The following is a 17,983-nucleotide window of genomic DNA, read 5'->3' on the forward strand; positions in this document are numbered from 1 at the left end:
GACCTCCATGTTTTCCAGTAGACCCCCCCCCCCCCCCTGCATCCGCTAATTGACCAAACAAATCGCCGGCTGACCTTCGGCTCCCGAGCTGGAGATTCTCGGCTAAATCCCGAGTGGGGTCCACAAATTTGTGTCGCACATCACCCGGGGAAATAGGCCAGCGCCTCATCCGTGTCCTCAGATAGGGACTCGGGTTGGTGGACTCACTTTTGCTCCTGTGCCACTTACTATGGAGTGGCTCAAACTGGTGACCACCACAGGCATAAGACACAGAAAGGACATTTTATCTCACTGGAAGATATCTATATTTAATATCTGTGGCTTTGTGTAATTTCATACAAAATGTAAGGTTTGGAGAGAAGAAGTCAATTGATGGTTATTTTGCTGGAAACATTGTAGTTTTCATTCTTTAAAAGAATTTCATTGATACATTTGTGAAAGTACAAACACAGAGGATTTATTAGAGTATCGGTTTATAATTGGATTCCAGATTTGCCACGAAGACGTAAAACAATACAACATGATTTAACATTTCTTCTATTGTTTCAAAGAATAGAAGAAATGTTCAGTAAAAGGGAATAAAACTATTCTGGAAAAGCCACTGATGTAAACAACATGACAAAAATCAAAGCCCTTAATATTTTCCCGAGATTATTCATTTCATATAAAATTCTACAAGGTTTGTTTTGCAGTAGGAGAAAATGAATAAAAAGGGGAACACTGTCAAACGCTGAGGAGACGAATTCAAACACAAGCTGACAAACTGGTGCTCTGCTGTATCTCTGGGTGGCTGTAGCCCTCCAGAGGATGTTTGGAGAACTGCAACCTAGGACTCACTACAGCTCCATCTATTTCAAGCCTGTTCAAAATAAAAGATCCAAGTTGGAGACAGAATGTTTTTTTTATCTGATTAATTTTCATTAATTCCCAGTTTCATACTGGTAGTCTCCTCCCCATGACGTGTTTACACCAAAGTTACGGTAACGAGAGTTAAACATGGATGACTTAATGTCTCATTTGATAGAAAACAAAAAAGCGGCTGAGGAGAAGTTTGCTTTTCTTGGCTTTGAGACATGATTCAACTTAATCAACACAAGCCTGCGTCTGAACCTGACTCAACCAGGGATAAAGTCCGGTTCCGGTTATTCACGCTGCTGATGGTAAAACTGACAGTGCTACTGTTTTTAATTCTGGCCACTGGAAATGACACAAAAACGAGAAACCATACAGAGGTTGTGAAAGAATGGTCGTAACGTTCAATAGATGGACAAGCTGCTTCTATGAAAGTCATGGTTGGTGTTGTATAGTCATCAGTATTCTGCTTTGTCTTTCTTCAGAAATCCCGCATTTAAAAAAAAAGAGGTAAACAGTGAAAAGAAAACAAAAACCTGTAGAAACAATAATTCTGTACGTCAGACTATTAGGGCCATATGTAGAAGAATTTCATAACATTCCATGAACTAAGTTTACAGGAAAGAAGTTGTAGTTCTAAAAGAACAAAGTTGCAAATTAAAGAAGAAAGTAATTTTATAAGAATAAAGAAAAGACCATTTTTGTGGAGAATCGGTGCTCGCCTGAGTTTCCCTCCCTCGAGATCCAAAGTCTTAATCATCCTGTTTCTCGAGAAACTATATCTCTGGTATTATTCAGATAAGCCAATGAAAACCTGACAGACCATCACAAAAGAATTTCCTCCAAGTCTCTGGGGTTCTTTCTTCAGAATAGACAGCATTACACAATCTTTTCAAACTGCTGGTACTCATCATCCTATACTAAACAATACTTTCATGTATTCATAGATATAATAATTCTCACAAACGGTCCCTCTGGATATCTTCAGGACATTTCAGTCATACATTCATGGAGCCACAGAAGTGTGAGTTTTATCCGACTAACACTATCTTAGTTTAAAGGTTTTCTCCAGTAAAGCCTCGAGTCATCTACCAAACACCATCTCTACAAAATGTGTTACTTCAAAAGATTGTGGTTTATTAACGAACCTCAGATGAATCTGTCTGACGTCTGAACCTCTGGAAGATCCAAGTCTACTGTACAGTTATTTCATTATTCATTAAACCGCAGCTATTCTTAACAGACGGGAGTTCAGCTGGTGATGAGAGAACATGAGGGAGCGGGGGTTTGAATGGAGGAGACCATACTCCACATGGATTTTACTGGAATCGAACAAAGCAGATATTCCAATAAGTGACTCGGCCCATGTTAGATGCTTAGATTCTCTGTATCATTTACGTCAGAGTAGAAGTATTTCCCCTCTGAGTACGGATGAATCCTGTGGGAAGGTCAAGAAGAGCAACTGGTTCAGGGGCCGATCTGGATGGACCATTTGCGGGAACAGTCGACCAATCAGCGACTGGTCAATATCATTCGCCCTCTGCCCCGTCAGCAGAGGAATGATATTCATTTGCCTCAGTACTTTTCATAGGCGTAGGAGGAATCGTTCAATGAGTCAGATTTCCTCAGAAACAATGAAAAAAGTTGTTTTGATGTCTTGAGTTGAACTTTGCCACATGTTTGAATTTGGAATTCATCCTCAACCAGAGAAATAGGGCCCAGACATGTTCTGTGGAGAATCACCGGAGAATCACGTCCAGAGTTTCACAACAGCAACAAATCCTCTCTCCAGAGGTTGAACCGCAACTGTCAACTGGGAAGCAGAGACGCTTACAGGGGCTGGTTAGGTGTTGTCCCCCCCCCCCACCGACTGACAGATTCCATACATTTGAGCATATTTTGAAAAAAAAAAAAGGAATGTAAAAAATGTGACTGTTTCTTTGTTGTCTCAGGGCGTCTTCAACAGGAACGGCTAATCTAGTTCGGCCTTTATTCTGGTTTTCGAGACGAGGAAATACCAGTTTCCCTGAAAGCATTTCACCTAAATGTGTGTAACACGGCAGTTATACTGTAATTCACCATTCTTTCATGATCCGTTTCTATCTTTGGTTTTGGAGTATTAGTTGCTTTGCACTGCATGTTTTGGCCAACTCCAGCTTCAGCCTACCTACACATGTGCCAGTACTTAAAGCTCATGATCTTTTATCAGCAGACACACCAGTGATGAAATCTGAGGGGGAAACAAATAGTGGGAACACAGGATGTGTGCGAGTTCCAGACGGCCGAGTCAGAAAGATGGGAAGTCTTCTGTCTATTTTTATTTTTTTAACGTGTCAATATGTTTCATAATAAATGAAAGTGTGCTGACCAGCTGGAGGAGGAGACGGGAGGGAGGGGAGGTGGGGGGGGACTTGAGTTACAGAAGAGTATTTAAATGGGGGGAAACCTGCAAACAGCCATGTGTCATCTGTCTCGTCATTCCGTGCAACAGGAGCAGCTACAAGGTGAGAAGATTTCCCCCTATTTTCAAGTATGGAGGGTTTACGTATAGAGAGACAAAAATGTTTTATAATAACTTTGTTTTTTGTTGTTGTTTAGGATGCACTTCCCTCTGACCCTTCTCTGTGCCGCTCTGATGGCAGCTGGTTCCACAAGTCGCCCCTCGAGGAGAGGCTCCATCAGAAAAACCATATACGACATCAAGAATATGGTTCAGACAACTCAGGTCCACATCAAGTTAGTGAGGAGACAGGTATGATGCTGTCTGTCCCAGGGCTGTGGGATCTCTGTGTTTTCAGGAAAAGTCTTAGACGTGTTTATTTGATGGCCTTTTATCCATAAAGAGATACAAATTATTGTTTTTGAATCATTGCTGATAGAAAACTTTATCTTTTAAGGTTTAAAGGTTTCAAATTCTTCTTCTGTTCCTTAGCTGTCGGTGTTCCCGCTGATAGAAGTCAGCACTCCCTCTATCGATGGACTCGCCAGCATCAGCCACGAGCTGGGCCTCTTGGACATAGAGCTGCAGAATCCCTTCACCCAACTCGTCATCCAGGTCCAGACCGACGTCTCCAGCTTGGAGGGACGGGTGCGCGCCTTGGCCCAGATCCTGGACTGCCCCGTCCAGTCCCGACCCAGCGGGGTGGTCACAGACAACCAGTTCCCGGTGAGTCAGCTGTACCTGACGCTGACGAAGGTGCAGCTCTACATGGAGATGCTGCTTCTCAAGGAGGACAAGCTCAAGGTCTGCTGAGAATTCACACTCATCATACAGAGGCTTGTTTGCACCGAGAGCTCAATGTACTCACTAATCAAATTTGTCTTTGCACATAAATCTTTGTAAATACTATTTTTCAGAATAATTCTCAATCTGACGCTGCTCCTCTAGTTGCAAAGGAGCGAGTTCTATGTATACAAATATTTAAATGTAAACATACATAAAATGTTGATGTCTTTGTAAGACTTATTTGTATAAATTGATATTTTATCGGCTGCAAAATCTATTTCTATATCTATACTCTATCTAAGTATGGAAATGAACATTGATTTAATTTAAATAAATTAAGTGTGTTGTTTGTTTTACAATTTTTCCTTAAGCTCTTTTTTTAGCAGAAATACATTAAACTCTGAAATAAAAGTTTTAGTCACTGTTTGTGATTGTAGATTATTTATTTTTTACTCCACCAGGTTATGATGACTTTGTCTGTTTGTTATCAAGCACGATTACGCACACATCTGTCAGATAACCAGGAAAACTTACACACACACACACACACTCACACACAGACACACACACACTCACACACACACACACAGACACACACTCACGCACACGCACACGCACATACACATACACACACACACACAAATGCAGACAAGGACACCAAAAAGTAAATATAGTAGTTTCAGGGAATGAACCAACTACCTGTCAGGTCCGGGGGGGGGGGGGGGGGGGGGACCAGTGATATTTCAGGGGGGGAGTTGACGTTTGTTTCTATAAATTATTATAATAATGTTGGAGGATTTGTTGCTTTAAAACGAAAAAAAGAAACAAATACATTTAATATTTAAATTTAAATATTCTATATAAATATTTTTTTAGAGTCTGGTAATGATTGGTATACTATGTCGTTTTCTTATTTTTTATTAGAAAAATAGTGCACACACTGCAAATATATTTCCATGATTACAGAGAATCACATCTATTTTGTCTGTGCATCACATATCATATTCATTTCTTCATTCATGCCTCTGATGTGCATGCAGCAATAAGGGGCGTGTGCCAATAAGTGAGATCAGTGCGTTGTCCAAGTTTCTTTGGTCTGACCTCAGATTATCAAGATAGATCAAGAAACATGTTGTCATCACTCTCATAGAATCCGTGCAGAGACAGATGTTTCACCATAAAACAAATCACAAAGATCAATAAATATACATAAGCCAGTAGAGTAATATTGCTGCGGTCAGGTACTCAGTACTTTTCTCTTTCTCTTTAACTGTAGAAACAGTTTGACATCACTGGAATACATGTCACTTTTTAAATCAAATTTCATAACATTTCCATTCATCAGAAACACATATTCAAAGGATCGTTAAAACAATTCCTGCACTTAAATCTTTTGCCTTACTTTAATAGTTGTAAAGTAATCCTTGCGTTTCTTGTTCTATTCCAAAGAGTATTTCTATTTGATCATATTGTTGTGATGCCATCAGTCATCCTTGTGTCTACAACTGGTCCAAAATGCTACTGCCAGACTTCTGACAGGTTTCGAGGAAGAGGAACCATATTCTAGCCTTCATCTTCATCTACCCCCAGTTCACCCCAGAATTCAATGAATGGATGGATTGCTCCTAATAACACAGATATATTATTTTTGTAAAGATTAGCATTCTGATGTTTCATGGTGCAGGCTCCAGACAACACCTGTTGTGCAAAACAAACATCACAAGACAAAAGCTCCACTGAAATATATTAAATACTAGAATCAACCAACAACAAAGTCTAACAGCTAAAGAAACTATCGTTGTTCAAGGTGCAAGGTTAAAATTCATCTACTGGAAATCATGAAGCATCTTCCATGTTTGATTTGAGGGAGAGGGTCGGCAGTGACTTCAGGAATCCGTCCAGCGTGGACAGGTACTCTTGCGGGTGGCACCGCATGTGCGCCGCGTGTGTCGACTCCTTCCACTTCCGGCTCTCCACGGCCACGCCTCTCTTCCTCCAGAGGTCAATAGTGTTCTCCACGGCAGCCCAGTCGCACAGGGCGTCGTCCTCGCTGAAGAAGAAGAGGGCTGGCGTGCTTATCGGGCTGTTGCGGAAAACCTGGATACTGCTGCTGTAAAAGTCTGCCGTGTGGGACTTGAAGAGCCAGAAGTAAAACATGGCCGCGTTTTTGACGAAGCCCTCGAAACGCGGCACCAGAGTCTTGCCGAGGCCTGAACAGCAACGAGAGAGCATGTGATTAACAGGGTGACATTAAAAAGAGACATATTGTCCTCGTATTCAGGTTCAGACATTAAATGGGGTCACAGTGACCTTTGACCTTCAAAATCGAATCAGTTCATCTTTGAGTTCGAGTGAATGCTTGGACCAAATTATGAAACATTCCCTCAAGGCGTATTAGAGATATCGTGTTCACAAGGCAAAAACATATATACTTTATGTGCAGATTACAATTTACAACTTTTGAAAGTATGTCGAATAATATTCATTACTTCTATAGAAAGATAGACAATATAGAAAGATACTACACTAAGAAATCTTGAGTTAAAGCCTTAAAAAAGCTAAATGAATTTATAAACTTGCACCCTGTTTGGAGGGTGCATTAAGACAGTGGCTGCAAAATGATATTAACTTTATTATTGGTTATTGTTTCTTATCTATTCTATATAATCTATCTCTAAAAATATATTGAGGTCCAGCCTGATATAAATGTAAATTGACGTTTGCAGCCACTGTCCCGCGGCAGGTTGCGTTAGGAACAAGCTGACTGGAAGTTTTCCTGCAGCACTGGAGAAACTGGGCCAGTTGGTCGGCAGCCTGATAAATTATTTAAAGATGTGACACACGACTTTGACAGGATTGCAACCTGAGCCCTGGTGGACGTGCGGTGGATTCACTCTCACTCACCTATCGCCATGTGCTCCAGGGAGCCGACCACCAAGCTGTCGTAGACGTGCCCTATCACCCTCTGGGCCAGGCCTGCGTGCTGTTTGGGCCCCTGAGCGATTTGGGCGAGCACCTGGGTGAAAGTGTAGCCGCCGATGGAGGCCGAGTGGACCAGCACCTCCCTCCCCGAGAACTGAGGCTCCTCCAGAACCTGCAACACCTCCGATCCGTAGTCGAGGCCCCAACGAGGCCACAGGAAGTGCATGACACCGCTCTGCACCACCAGGACGTCGAGGCCACGGGTCAGGTAGAGGTCCCTGTACTTGGCCACACCCGCCGGCCGGGCACCGAGCCAGGGGAAGAAAAGAAGAAGCGGACGGGCATGTGACCGGCCGTGGGTGGAGGCGGTCGTGTGTGAGGGTGAATCAGAGAGCAGCGGGGAGGAGGGAGAGTCTGCAGAGGGGGGGTCGCTGAGGGGCAGAGCGGGGGGGCTCTGAGACTCTTTGGTTGGACACGGCGTTACCTGGTGACCTGCCTCTGGAAGTACAGCGTGATAATAAGTGATGTTGTTCCTGATCCTCCGGGTCATGAACCTCCCTCCGCTGTCTTGTTCAGGGGTTGAGTCATCAATCCGGAGAAAACTGGAGAAAAAGAGAAAAAGTCAGATTTAGAATGACAGAGAAATAAAACCATTTAAAGTTCTTAAATAAAGGCAAATGTCAAGCGTCTTTACAGCTGGAAACCTGCTCAACCTGGATAAGAAATTGACCTAGTTTTCCAATCATCACCAGATTAATGTCTGTGTGTGTCTGTGTGAGTGTAACCTGAGCCAGTTATCAGATAAGAAGATAAAACCTCGTTGCTGCCGTAGAGCTACTTAAACCAGACAAAGCTAATTTGTGCTATGTATGCAAACACAGCGTTTTCCGATTCTCTGCCAGAACAAAAGCCTGAAGTGAGGCCTGAGCACGTGGGCGTGTTTGGAAAGCTGCCTCAGGTATTTGGTTTCAGAACATGACACCTAAACAAAAGGAGCAGAAGAACCACCTGAACCTGTCGAGCCTGAAGACCGGCCAATCGGCATTGTTGTTGTTCCTCTGATCGAGTTATATTTATATATTTGGGACTATTTTTGACTCTTCATCATCATCATCACTACCATCTGACACCAGACGCTTCGCCAGAGAGAAGCAGTTCCAGCCATTGGTGTGACATGTGTTCAATAATTTAGTTCTTGACAGTTCTTGCCAATATCAATACACATGAATAGAGGGTGGACCTAAAATGTAATTACATTTTTATTTTAATTTTTAATTATTAATACCCATCCCTCCATCGATCATCTATACTGCTTATCCTCTGAGGGTATAATACTATGTAGATTATTATTATTATTACTAGTTATAACTGACCAGCAAAGCTCAGTCGGGCCTAAACCCCCATCACTCCATCATGTGCTCGTGCATGTACGTGCACGTTCGCCCCCACCCCAGACATTCCTCATCCTGCATCCTCTCGTGTTACGCAGGCTCCGCATTCACGACTAAAAGGTGAGCAAATGTCATCCAGAGCAACGTGTCCTTCACTTACGCTGTCGGCGCCAGATTCCCCATGACACCAACCAGGCCCCGGCTCGTCCCGGTGCTCCTGCCCGCCTGGACACTGCGGAACGTCGGCCACTGGGTCGGCTTTGTCCCCGGTGTGCCCTCCTCTCAGCGCCGGAGAAGAACCGTGTGTGTCAGTGCTGTTATTAACAATGAAAGGGAAAAAGCAACCGACGCCCGTGTCGGTGTTTCTGTCCCCGACTCTTTACTCACGGTACCGGTTCCTGCAGGCGCGTGAACGCGCACCGAGCCGCTGGTTCAAGGCTATGAGGCTAACCATGACGAGGCGCTCGCTCCCGTCAAATGAACAGCTGATTTACGGCAGGAGGAAATTTAATCGTCACTATTATTATAAGTATTATAAACGTGTTTAACATTGTAACAACAACAATAAAAATTATAATATTTGTAAATATAATAACAGTATAATAATAATATTGATGGCGATGATGTTATTATTATCAATTGTTTTTATTGACATTGTCAATATTGCTTAAAGCATTTGTATTAATCCTTTTTCAAAACATTATTATAATTTTTGTACTTATACTTAATAATAGTTATACTGTTGATAATTCTAATACTACTTATGATATATAATATAATACAAACTTTATTGACATATTTCTTTTCTCAAAACATTATTATGACTATAAATGTTGATATTATTATTGTTGTTATAAAATAAATAATAATTTAAATCTATTAAAACATCTTATTCATGATTTTTGAAACAAAACCTTATATAACCATAATATATATAAATATACATATATTGATGCAGCAGATTAAACAGAGGTTTTTATAGTATAAAGTATTTGTGTATAAAGTGATGAAATCATAGTGACCAAAGTGTGTTGCCCCTGACTTAGTGAACTGCTGCAAACATAGTTGGAAGGAAGAGTATCGATGAAGAGGATGCAAAGTGCTCGTAAGATGAAGATGATTAAACCAGTAAGGGGTCGAACCCATGACCTGTAGTTCTCTCTCTCTCTCTGCTCCTGCTGGTCAATAAGCTGCTCTCTCTAACCACGATGTAATAATCAATCCCTCTGCAGCCACACAAATACACTGTGTTCTTCACCGCCCATGACTGCAAGACATGTCCGTGCCACAAGATGGAGCCAGAGACCAACACAGCTGGTTTCTCTGCAGAAAGAAGAGAACTTATGAGTGGAGCACTGTGATGAATCCCTGCATTCACACTGGTTGAACTGGAAGTAGTGGATTGATAGAAGTGGTAGATATTGGCTGTGTGAGTGTAAAGTATGTGCCACTGGTAATGATAATAATTATGATGAATCTAAAATCTGAATTCTCAAAAGGAAGTTGATGTCTCCTCTGACGTCACCAGTCGGTTCATCTCAGTGAAGTTTGCTGTAGATGTGAGTCGTTGTCGTCATGACTGAGTTGAGTTGTGTGTAGGTGTCTCTAAAATGGCCGTCACATCTTTCCATTCTTTCACATGCACACGCAGCAGAGGCAGTTTTAGGTCACACACACACTCACACACACACACACACACAGAGAAACACACTCGCCCTTCACTGTGGATCTATTTTCTGCAGTGATTTGCACCTTCCCCCACCACGCACACAGACACACACACACATGACCTTACACTTTCCTATACTGCTGTTTCTACTTTTGACCTTCTGAGAGCTGTGCGTGTCGAATACACTATTATAATATTGCAAACTAGTAGAAAAATGGCTGAATATTCTTTTTTGGGGTTCGATAGAATTCACTGTGTCCATATTATTGAGAAGCTATGTCATGCTGCTATTCTGCAGATAACTAATTTTAGTACAACACCACTGCCTGGGTGTAAATATGCTGGGTTTGGTTTGAGGAATCTGAAGCTCTCAACAGGGGGAAGTGTTTAAAAAGGTCAAAGACAGGGTGTAAGGATTTTACTATCCCTGAGGTTGTGTTTTCATCTGTGTTTGTTAGTTGTTGTTAGTTGGCAGGAGTACACAAAAACTACCGGACGGGTCAGCAGGAAACTTGGTTAAAGGCTGAGGGTCCGGAATGAATTCATTAGGTTCTGATGCGGATCCGGATCATTGTCTTTCACATTGGGAGAGGATGTTTTCTAACATCTTTTTTTATTTCCCCGGGAATAATTAATGGGTCTTGATGAGAAAAACATTTTTACTGACAGTCAACAGAGACTGACTCCTTTCATGTTCCAATTACTCCTTTTCCCCACAAACATATTGATTCAAGCTTTATTTCCACTGCTTTTCACCTTGTTGACAGTTTTTTTGTGTGTGTTCAAACTTTGTGAGTGACAGAGGAAGCCTGAGCTTTTCCCTGCTGGGCTCAGCGTGGTCACTTTCCGGTTCAGTCAGGCAGAAAAATGATGGAGTCCCACAAAAACATGACCCCCCCCCCCCAGGCCCCCTACAGGCCATGTTCCTGTGTTACCCTCAATGCCATAGCTACCCCTCTCCGGCCCTTCTCCTCAATCTTATGTCATCCCCTTTAACATCGCCCCTCATCCCCACTGATCTTCTATACATTCCTTCCCTTGCGAAGCTGCAGGACCCTCTCACCCATTCCCCCCCCCCTCTCAGCACCTCAGACCACCCCCTTTATCGCTGCCCCACAAACCCCCGGCCTTTTCCTTTTCACATTGTTTCTCCGCGGACCCTATTGTCCCAGCGAAGAGGGAGAAAGTTGGCCTTGGGGGGGCGAGAAGTGAAAGAGGAGAGGGGGAGAGAGAATGTGAATTCTCTGTTCTCAGGGCAGGACGGGTCCACCCACATCAGGGTGTAGAATTTCCACTGCAGCTTCCTGCTTCTTCTCCCAGTCTTTCCCCTTTTCACTCATCTCTGTTATATTTGCTCGAGACGTCATGTGACTGAATACATTTTCATTCATATGCTGAAGTGCAATGAGTCAAATTTGCCATTTCTGGTTAATGATCTAAACGGATTAAAACGCAGATATTGATGTTTTTTTTTTTAAAGAAGTGCAGTGCTACATAGGTGAGAACATCACGAGGAACCAACTTCAGAGAACATGTAGGACATTTTCAGTTTTACGGTTACTCGTGCTCGGAGAATAGAATCACTCGTGAGCTATTTACAGACTCTCCAGAAAATGTCCAGACCTAATTTGAGAGTTGGCCTCAGCAGGAGATTTCTTGGCCTTTATCACACATTGACACAAGGGCAGCTCTTTCTCTATGACAGCTTAGAGCCACATGTCCCCAGCAGATTTATGCCCCATATTGAACATGAAACATGATACAATATTAATTTTAATACCAGGAAGGAGCATTAAGTGTGACACAACACTGCACACCTTCATTATCTCTCTGCTTCCTCTCCTCATCCATCTTCTTCCGCCCTCCTGCCTTCTTCGCGTGATTTATATTCATATCATGCTCAAAGCTCACGTGTGACACCTTGTTGTCTGAGCTTTTCTTCATTCCATCATCCGTGTTAGATTCCCAGCAGGCGCTCCGAGCTGATGTATAAACACACGAGCGTTGATTACACACGACAGACGCACACGTCCCGCCCGGACCCGAACATCTGCCTCATAATCCCATCTGAAACCTCCATGTGTCATTTGGTGTTTTAATCAATCTGCTATCTGCTGTAATTTGGCTGTCAGTCACACCAGGGCCACAGAGACTACTGACACTTTCCTGACAGGTATCGGATCAAATAGTATAACAGGGGAAATTAAACAGCAGGGAATCATGTTCATTAGTATTTATGTTCATTTCACAAAGAACACTTAAATATATAATATGTAACAATTCTTTGTGTATTTCCTCCTTCCGCCCCTAGAGGCAGATGTTTCATACTGTACATTTAATGTACATTCGATTTATTACTACTTTGATACAAAAAATTGCAGGTTTAACAAATAAATGATAAATAAATGAGGATACTAAAAAAGTACTCGTAAAGAAATAATAAAGAATATGACGCAAGCAGCTAAAGAGTCTGATATTTCCATTAGGAGCTGATGGCCGAAAAATAATAAATGTGTAATTACTTTGTTGATGCTGAATATTAAGTAAGTGCAAACACAAACACACACACACACACACACACACACACACACACACACACACACACACACACACACACACACACATATTTGATTTGTCCGCCAAGGTCATAGCTGATTTCTCGGGCCTCATCTGCTGCATCAAATCTGAAGGGAAATCTTTCTGAGAAAACATTTACACACACACACACACACACACACGTCAACTTACACACACACACACACTTACAGGCCACCAAACACACAAACACTCTTCATTGTACACAAACAAACAGCGCTTGACTCTTTCTGGAGACTCTACACACGCACAGGAACGTTGTGTTGCGTGTTAAGAGTCTGTAGTCTGTAAGGTGTGTATTTATGTCTTTATGGATTTTTTCTCAAAGGTCAAATTTAGACCCTGAACGCTGATGTTCCACATGTGGAAACGTAGATTGATGACACATCTAACTCTCCTTTTACTTTCATAAACTGCAGCACTCAGTAAAACATGAAACATCATCAATTAAAACACAAAGGCAGGAAGGCAAACAAAACCAAAAACCATGCTTTACAAATATAAAAGCTGAATATGTTTGAAATGAAGAAAAGATTTATTGTTTCAGTGGGCAAAGGATTTGAAAGGTTCGGGGTCTCGACCTTGTCGTCACTATAAAAAGACAGTGAACAGGCTCTGGGTGGGTTCTCCACAGATGCTGAGCCAATAAACTATTGATAGAGTCCATTGTTTTTTTTTCTCTCATTCAGACAAAGAAACTTTCTCTGACCTCTACAGTCGACCATTGTCTGATAGTTTCCATGAGCCGGAGCCAGCGGACTGTACAAGGAGAGGACATCATTATGAAGTCACACACTCTCTTTCTCACACACACACACACACACACACACACACACACACTGCTCTGTAGGAGACGCCAGTCTGCTTCACAGTGTCCTCAAGTCGCCAGCCGCTTCCAAGAAGCACGAGAAGCCCCTTTAACGCACTGAAGCCCACGGGCCTCAGTCACGCTGATAACACAGGAATATGTGTCAGGGGCAGGATTCGCTCCCCAGAGGTTATCATGAAGCTAAACAGGACACAGGGCTTCTCTGATGAGCTGGAGTAGAGGCTGCAACCTACCACCAGGGGGAGTACGGGGGGGCACAGAGACAGCAGAAGTAACTTATCTGTTGCCTTTACAGCAGCAACTAATAATTATTTTATCAATCTATCAATTATAGCTATTCTTTACTGCTTTATTCAAAATTAGAGAGCAGAAAAAATGCTAACTATTTCTCAATGTGATTTCTTCAAGCGGACTAATTGTTTCAGCCATATGATGACGTTTTAGGCTGCACCAATATCAAACTCAATTGCCACCTGGTGGCTGGATGCTGTATAGGTCATGAACCCCTGCCTCTTCCATGTTAGTGGATGGGACATGGACCAAATATAAAAGTTTCAACGTCTCAAAGATAGTCTCTGCTTCTGTCTTTTAAGATAGTTCTTATCACACTGATTTTCTGGATACGAGGGTGAAGTATCCAGTCGATGTTTGAGATCATGACATCGTAGGAACATCGTGTTATTACAAAAGAAAATCTGTTTTAGGATATGAATAAATCAAATTGGAGCACAGAGAAGACTGAGAAGCTTTATTTAGAACCCACATGCCTGACACACGTCTGTCGTGTCCTCAGGCTCAGTATAAAGATCAGACTGTCCCAAATTCATAACTGCATACAGGCTACGGACATATTAAAGGAGAGTGAGGCCTGCAGGCGCAAAATATGTGCTTGTGTGTACAGTTACACAAAAGTAATTCCATTCGGTACCTTGAAAACCTTGTGCAATATCTGTGAAGTTAAGACTAGGCTTGTTCCTTCTCCATCTCAGTTCAGACCACACGATATAACCATATGTCCCTTCTCTGCAAGTTTTGAAGGTCAGGACAAAATCTTGTATTTCAGGTGGTGAGGAATACTTTGTCTTCTCTAAATCCTTTTATCCTACATAAAGACAATGAAGGAGCCAGTCCACGTGCAGCGAGGACACCGGAGCTTTATCTCGCTGGGGTAAAAGTAAAGGTGGTAAGAATAGCAAGGACGCTCAAGGTCAAACATGTTATTAGGCTGTGGGGCGGAGGGGGCTTCATCAGAGGCAGCTCCGCTCGGCCACCGTTCAGGAAATGATGTTTTCCTCGGGCTGATTGTTTCTATATGTGGGGAATTCCTGAGGATCCTAGAGATCTCGGGGATAATGTGTGAAAGTTACTGGGCGACAGGGTCACGCTCCGATTGGACGTCTTCGATGTGAACAGAGATAAGACGGTGACGCCACGAAATAATGTTGTGAACTGTGGCAAAGGTGAGTCGCTTCTCTGTAGGAGACTGGGGAGGATGTTGTTCTGTGCCTGAGTGGGTGGATTCAATACACAACTGAACACAATACAATACAATACAATATAATACAATACAATTCTACACAAGAATAACAATTGAGTGTCACTATCTGGAAGTTACATTCATATTAGACAATTCTGTAACTCCTGTATTCAGTGTTAACCATGGACTGTATATAAAGATGGACGACATGACAGCTGTCCAAAAGTGAATCCAAATCATCAGGATTCTTGTCTGGTAATTGATTCTTTTATTTTATTTGGATATTTTTATTTGTTATGGTAATGATGCACAAGCCACATATTTTAAGAAGGTCTGGGAATGTGAATAAATTGATTTTTAAAGAAGACACTAGTAAAACTAACTGTTGATAATAAGTTTAACAAATCAAACAACAAATATTCATGCAGACCTCATGCAGCAGTAAGTCATTTCTTCAATACGCAGAGTTTGATCTTAACCAATAGAAACGTTGGATGAAACTGTGCAAACACAAGTTGTAATAAGTTTTCCACAATCTGAACCAAGCGCTTTGATTTCGTGTTGCGGTGGCTGATCTATTTGCACAGCCGAAAAGTCAACATCAGCATATGAGTTTTACTGGGTCTTTTTAAAATAATGCGTTCTTGTGTGTAAATGCAGCTATGTGTTTAGGTTGTGTATTTTGGATTCAGCGTGGTGTGTGTGTGTGTGGGTGTTTGTGTGTGTGTGTGTGTGTGTGTGTGTGTGTATTCGCATTCTGACGCCGAACCCTGTTTCCCAGTGTCCACAGCACTGGCTGATCTCTGCTAATGAACAATTTGCTCAGTGAGGTGTGACCACAGGCATTGTGATGGAAGCCACAGAGTAGACTCTACTGATGCAGTGAGCGAGAGAGGCTGGGGCGAGTGCAGAGAGAGAGAGAGAGGGGGGAGAGAGAGAGAGAGAGAGCGAGAGAGAGAGAGAGAGAGAGAGAGAGAGGGAGACTGGAACTCAGCTTCACAGCAGCAGACGAACCTACAGGCTCAGAAAGACGGTCTCTCTCCTGCAGCACACACACACAGACACACAATCACACACACTCACACCTCTGGCTGTGTATTCTCCACCTTCTCCCACACATCTGCAGGTAAGCAGCTGTTTTCATCTGCATGTACACACACTTCCTGTGTGTGTGTGTGTTAATCAGCCGGTCTGTACATATGGGGTACGTGTGTGTTTTCCTCCCATATGCATGCTGTAACACACTATGACACTGTAGCTGCAGCTGTACTACGATTGTGTGTGTGTGTCGGTGTACTCTCACAGTTACTGTATTTCATTGAACGTGTGTACCAGGGCTTGAGGTTGATGTTGTTGCATTGATATCTATTAAAATCAGGATTGAAGAGAGATGGGGGAAGAATTGAATTTAAAGGCAATCAAGCAAACATGTATGTATGGTGTGTGTGTGTGTGTGTGCGTGTAAACGAGAGAGAGAGAGAGTGTGTGTGTCTGTCAGTGTGTCATCTGGGTACAGGCATATATTAATATGAGAAATATCTATGAATATCAGGGTTGGGCTTCCTTATGTTGTCTAAAATATGTCTACGTGCGTATGTATGTGTGTGTGTTTGTTTTGGTGATTGCAAACCGTGTGTGTGTGTGAGTGTGTGTTTGCATATGTGTGAGTGTGTGTCTGCCTATTTTGCATGTGAGTGCAGCACACACACCCCCAGCGAGCGGAACAGCAAAGTCCAAAAGGTGCTCAAATCCCGGCGGATTAGCGAGACGTCTTTGGCTTCGGCTGTCTCCATGGCAAAGGCAGCCGGTGGAACGCCTGCGTCTGAGGGCGTCCTCGTCTGACGGACAGGTCCACTGCATTCATCAGCTCGGGGGGGCCGAGCACTGAGCATCAGCCCGGCACGGTGAATGTCATCCTCAAGCACGGGGGAGCTTCATGAGAGGGTTCTTTAAAGAGATGGAGCAGAAGAGGCAGTGGAGGGGACGTGTAATCTGTGAAATCTGAGCCAATCAACAAGTCCCTTTTCCTTCAGATGCAGATGTGATGAGCTGCGTGGCTGCATGTGGAACTGGTGTAATGATCACAGGACGGCCATAGAGATTAGGAGAGAGGGGGGGATTAGCCTTGTTTGTAAGTAGCATGAGTGAGGATCCAGTTTGGTTGTAAAAAAGCAGCTGGACATGTACGTAACATGCTGGAGCGCTGCCTGCGGTGCTGCTAATTCCAGATCTACGGCTGCAGCTTTGGTTATTCTTGGACATGAGGGCAGCTCTCTGTGGTCGACTGTCCAGGGACTGCTGAGTGTAGCTCAGGCTCCACTAGTTAGTCATCAGAAGAAGGAATTACTGAGTTCAACAGGGATTAATCAAATGCACTGGTTAATGATTTGTGTATTTTTTTGGGCAGCGGAGAACTTTCACCTCCCGTTCACTTCTATTCTGAGCAAAAGGGGCGAATAAAACCTTTGCTTCCATCCGCAAAGCAAATACACAACGTTTGTGTGGTCGATCCCACTTGGTCGAAATTGGCTGTAGTTTTATAAAATCTGCCAAGATGGAGGAGACCCTGATATTAACCAGGTCAAACTAACCGCTACTTTATGATGTCGGAAATGAAAACTATAAACTGCAAACCAAAAACCACTCGTTCGACAACGTCAACAGCAAACGCACAACAGACCACACACCTGATACCCGTGTGCGACACATCCTGCACTTCCCACAATCACCACCGTAACGATACGTTATCCACGCAGGTGTAACCGGCTAGTAAAAGGCTGGATAATAATAATAATAATGGAAATAAGGGGCAAACAATTAGTATAGCTCTGTCCATTGGTAATGAAATTACAATACTGAATAGATACGGGAGAGACACTGATCTTCATCCCTTGCAAGACAGATAGAGGACGGATTTCCCAGAATGCAACGAGTGCATGTCACAGTGGGGTGAATCAGTGCAAAAGCAATATATGAGCCTATTATGAAAATATGATCATCTGGAAATGATTCCACTCTCCAG

General features: G+C 42.9%; 3 protein-coding genes across 3 annotated transcripts in view; 2 read left to right on the forward strand and 1 right to left on the reverse strand.

Moving 5' to 3' along the window:
• Window positions 1–3,329: 3,329 nt before the first annotated feature.
• LOC128429018 (leptin-B) lies at window positions 3,330–4,105 on the forward strand. The gene is made up of 3 exons (XM_053415304.1): window positions 3,330–3,356; window positions 3,451–3,604; window positions 3,785–4,105. The coding sequence occupies exons 2-3, from the start codon at window positions 3,452–3,454 to the stop codon at window positions 4,103–4,105; spliced, it is 474 nt and encodes a 157-aa protein (XP_053271279.1). The 5' UTR covers window positions 3,330–3,356; window position 3,451.
• Window positions 4,106–4,980: 875 nt separating this feature from the next.
• LOC128429194 (uncharacterized) lies at window positions 4,981–8,787 on the reverse strand. The gene is made up of 3 exons (XM_053415474.1): window positions 8,552–8,787; window positions 6,983–7,602; window positions 4,981–6,288 (listed from the first exon to the last, which is right to left on the reverse strand). The coding sequence occupies exons 1-3, from the start codon at window positions 8,572–8,574 to the stop codon at window positions 5,915–5,917; spliced, it is 1,017 nt and encodes a 338-aa protein (XP_053271449.1). The 5' UTR covers window positions 8,575–8,787; the 3' UTR covers window positions 4,981–5,914.
• A 7,184-nt stretch (window positions 8,788–15,971) lies between these two features.
• The window catches only part of prrt4b (proline rich transmembrane protein 4b), a 20,095-nt gene continuing 18,083 nt past the window's right edge, over window positions 15,972–17,983 (forward strand). The window contains exon 1 of the mRNA XM_053415432.1: window positions 15,972–16,087. The gene's annotated coding sequence lies outside the window, so the exon portion shown is untranslated. The remainder of the gene's footprint in view (window positions 16,088–17,983) is intronic.

This window comes from Pleuronectes platessa, chromosome 22 (assembly GCF_947347685.1).
Source record: "Pleuronectes platessa chromosome 22, fPlePla1.1, whole genome shotgun sequence".
In the NCBI taxonomy this organism is placed as follows: Eukaryota; Metazoa; Chordata; class Actinopteri; order Pleuronectiformes; family Pleuronectidae; genus Pleuronectes; species Pleuronectes platessa.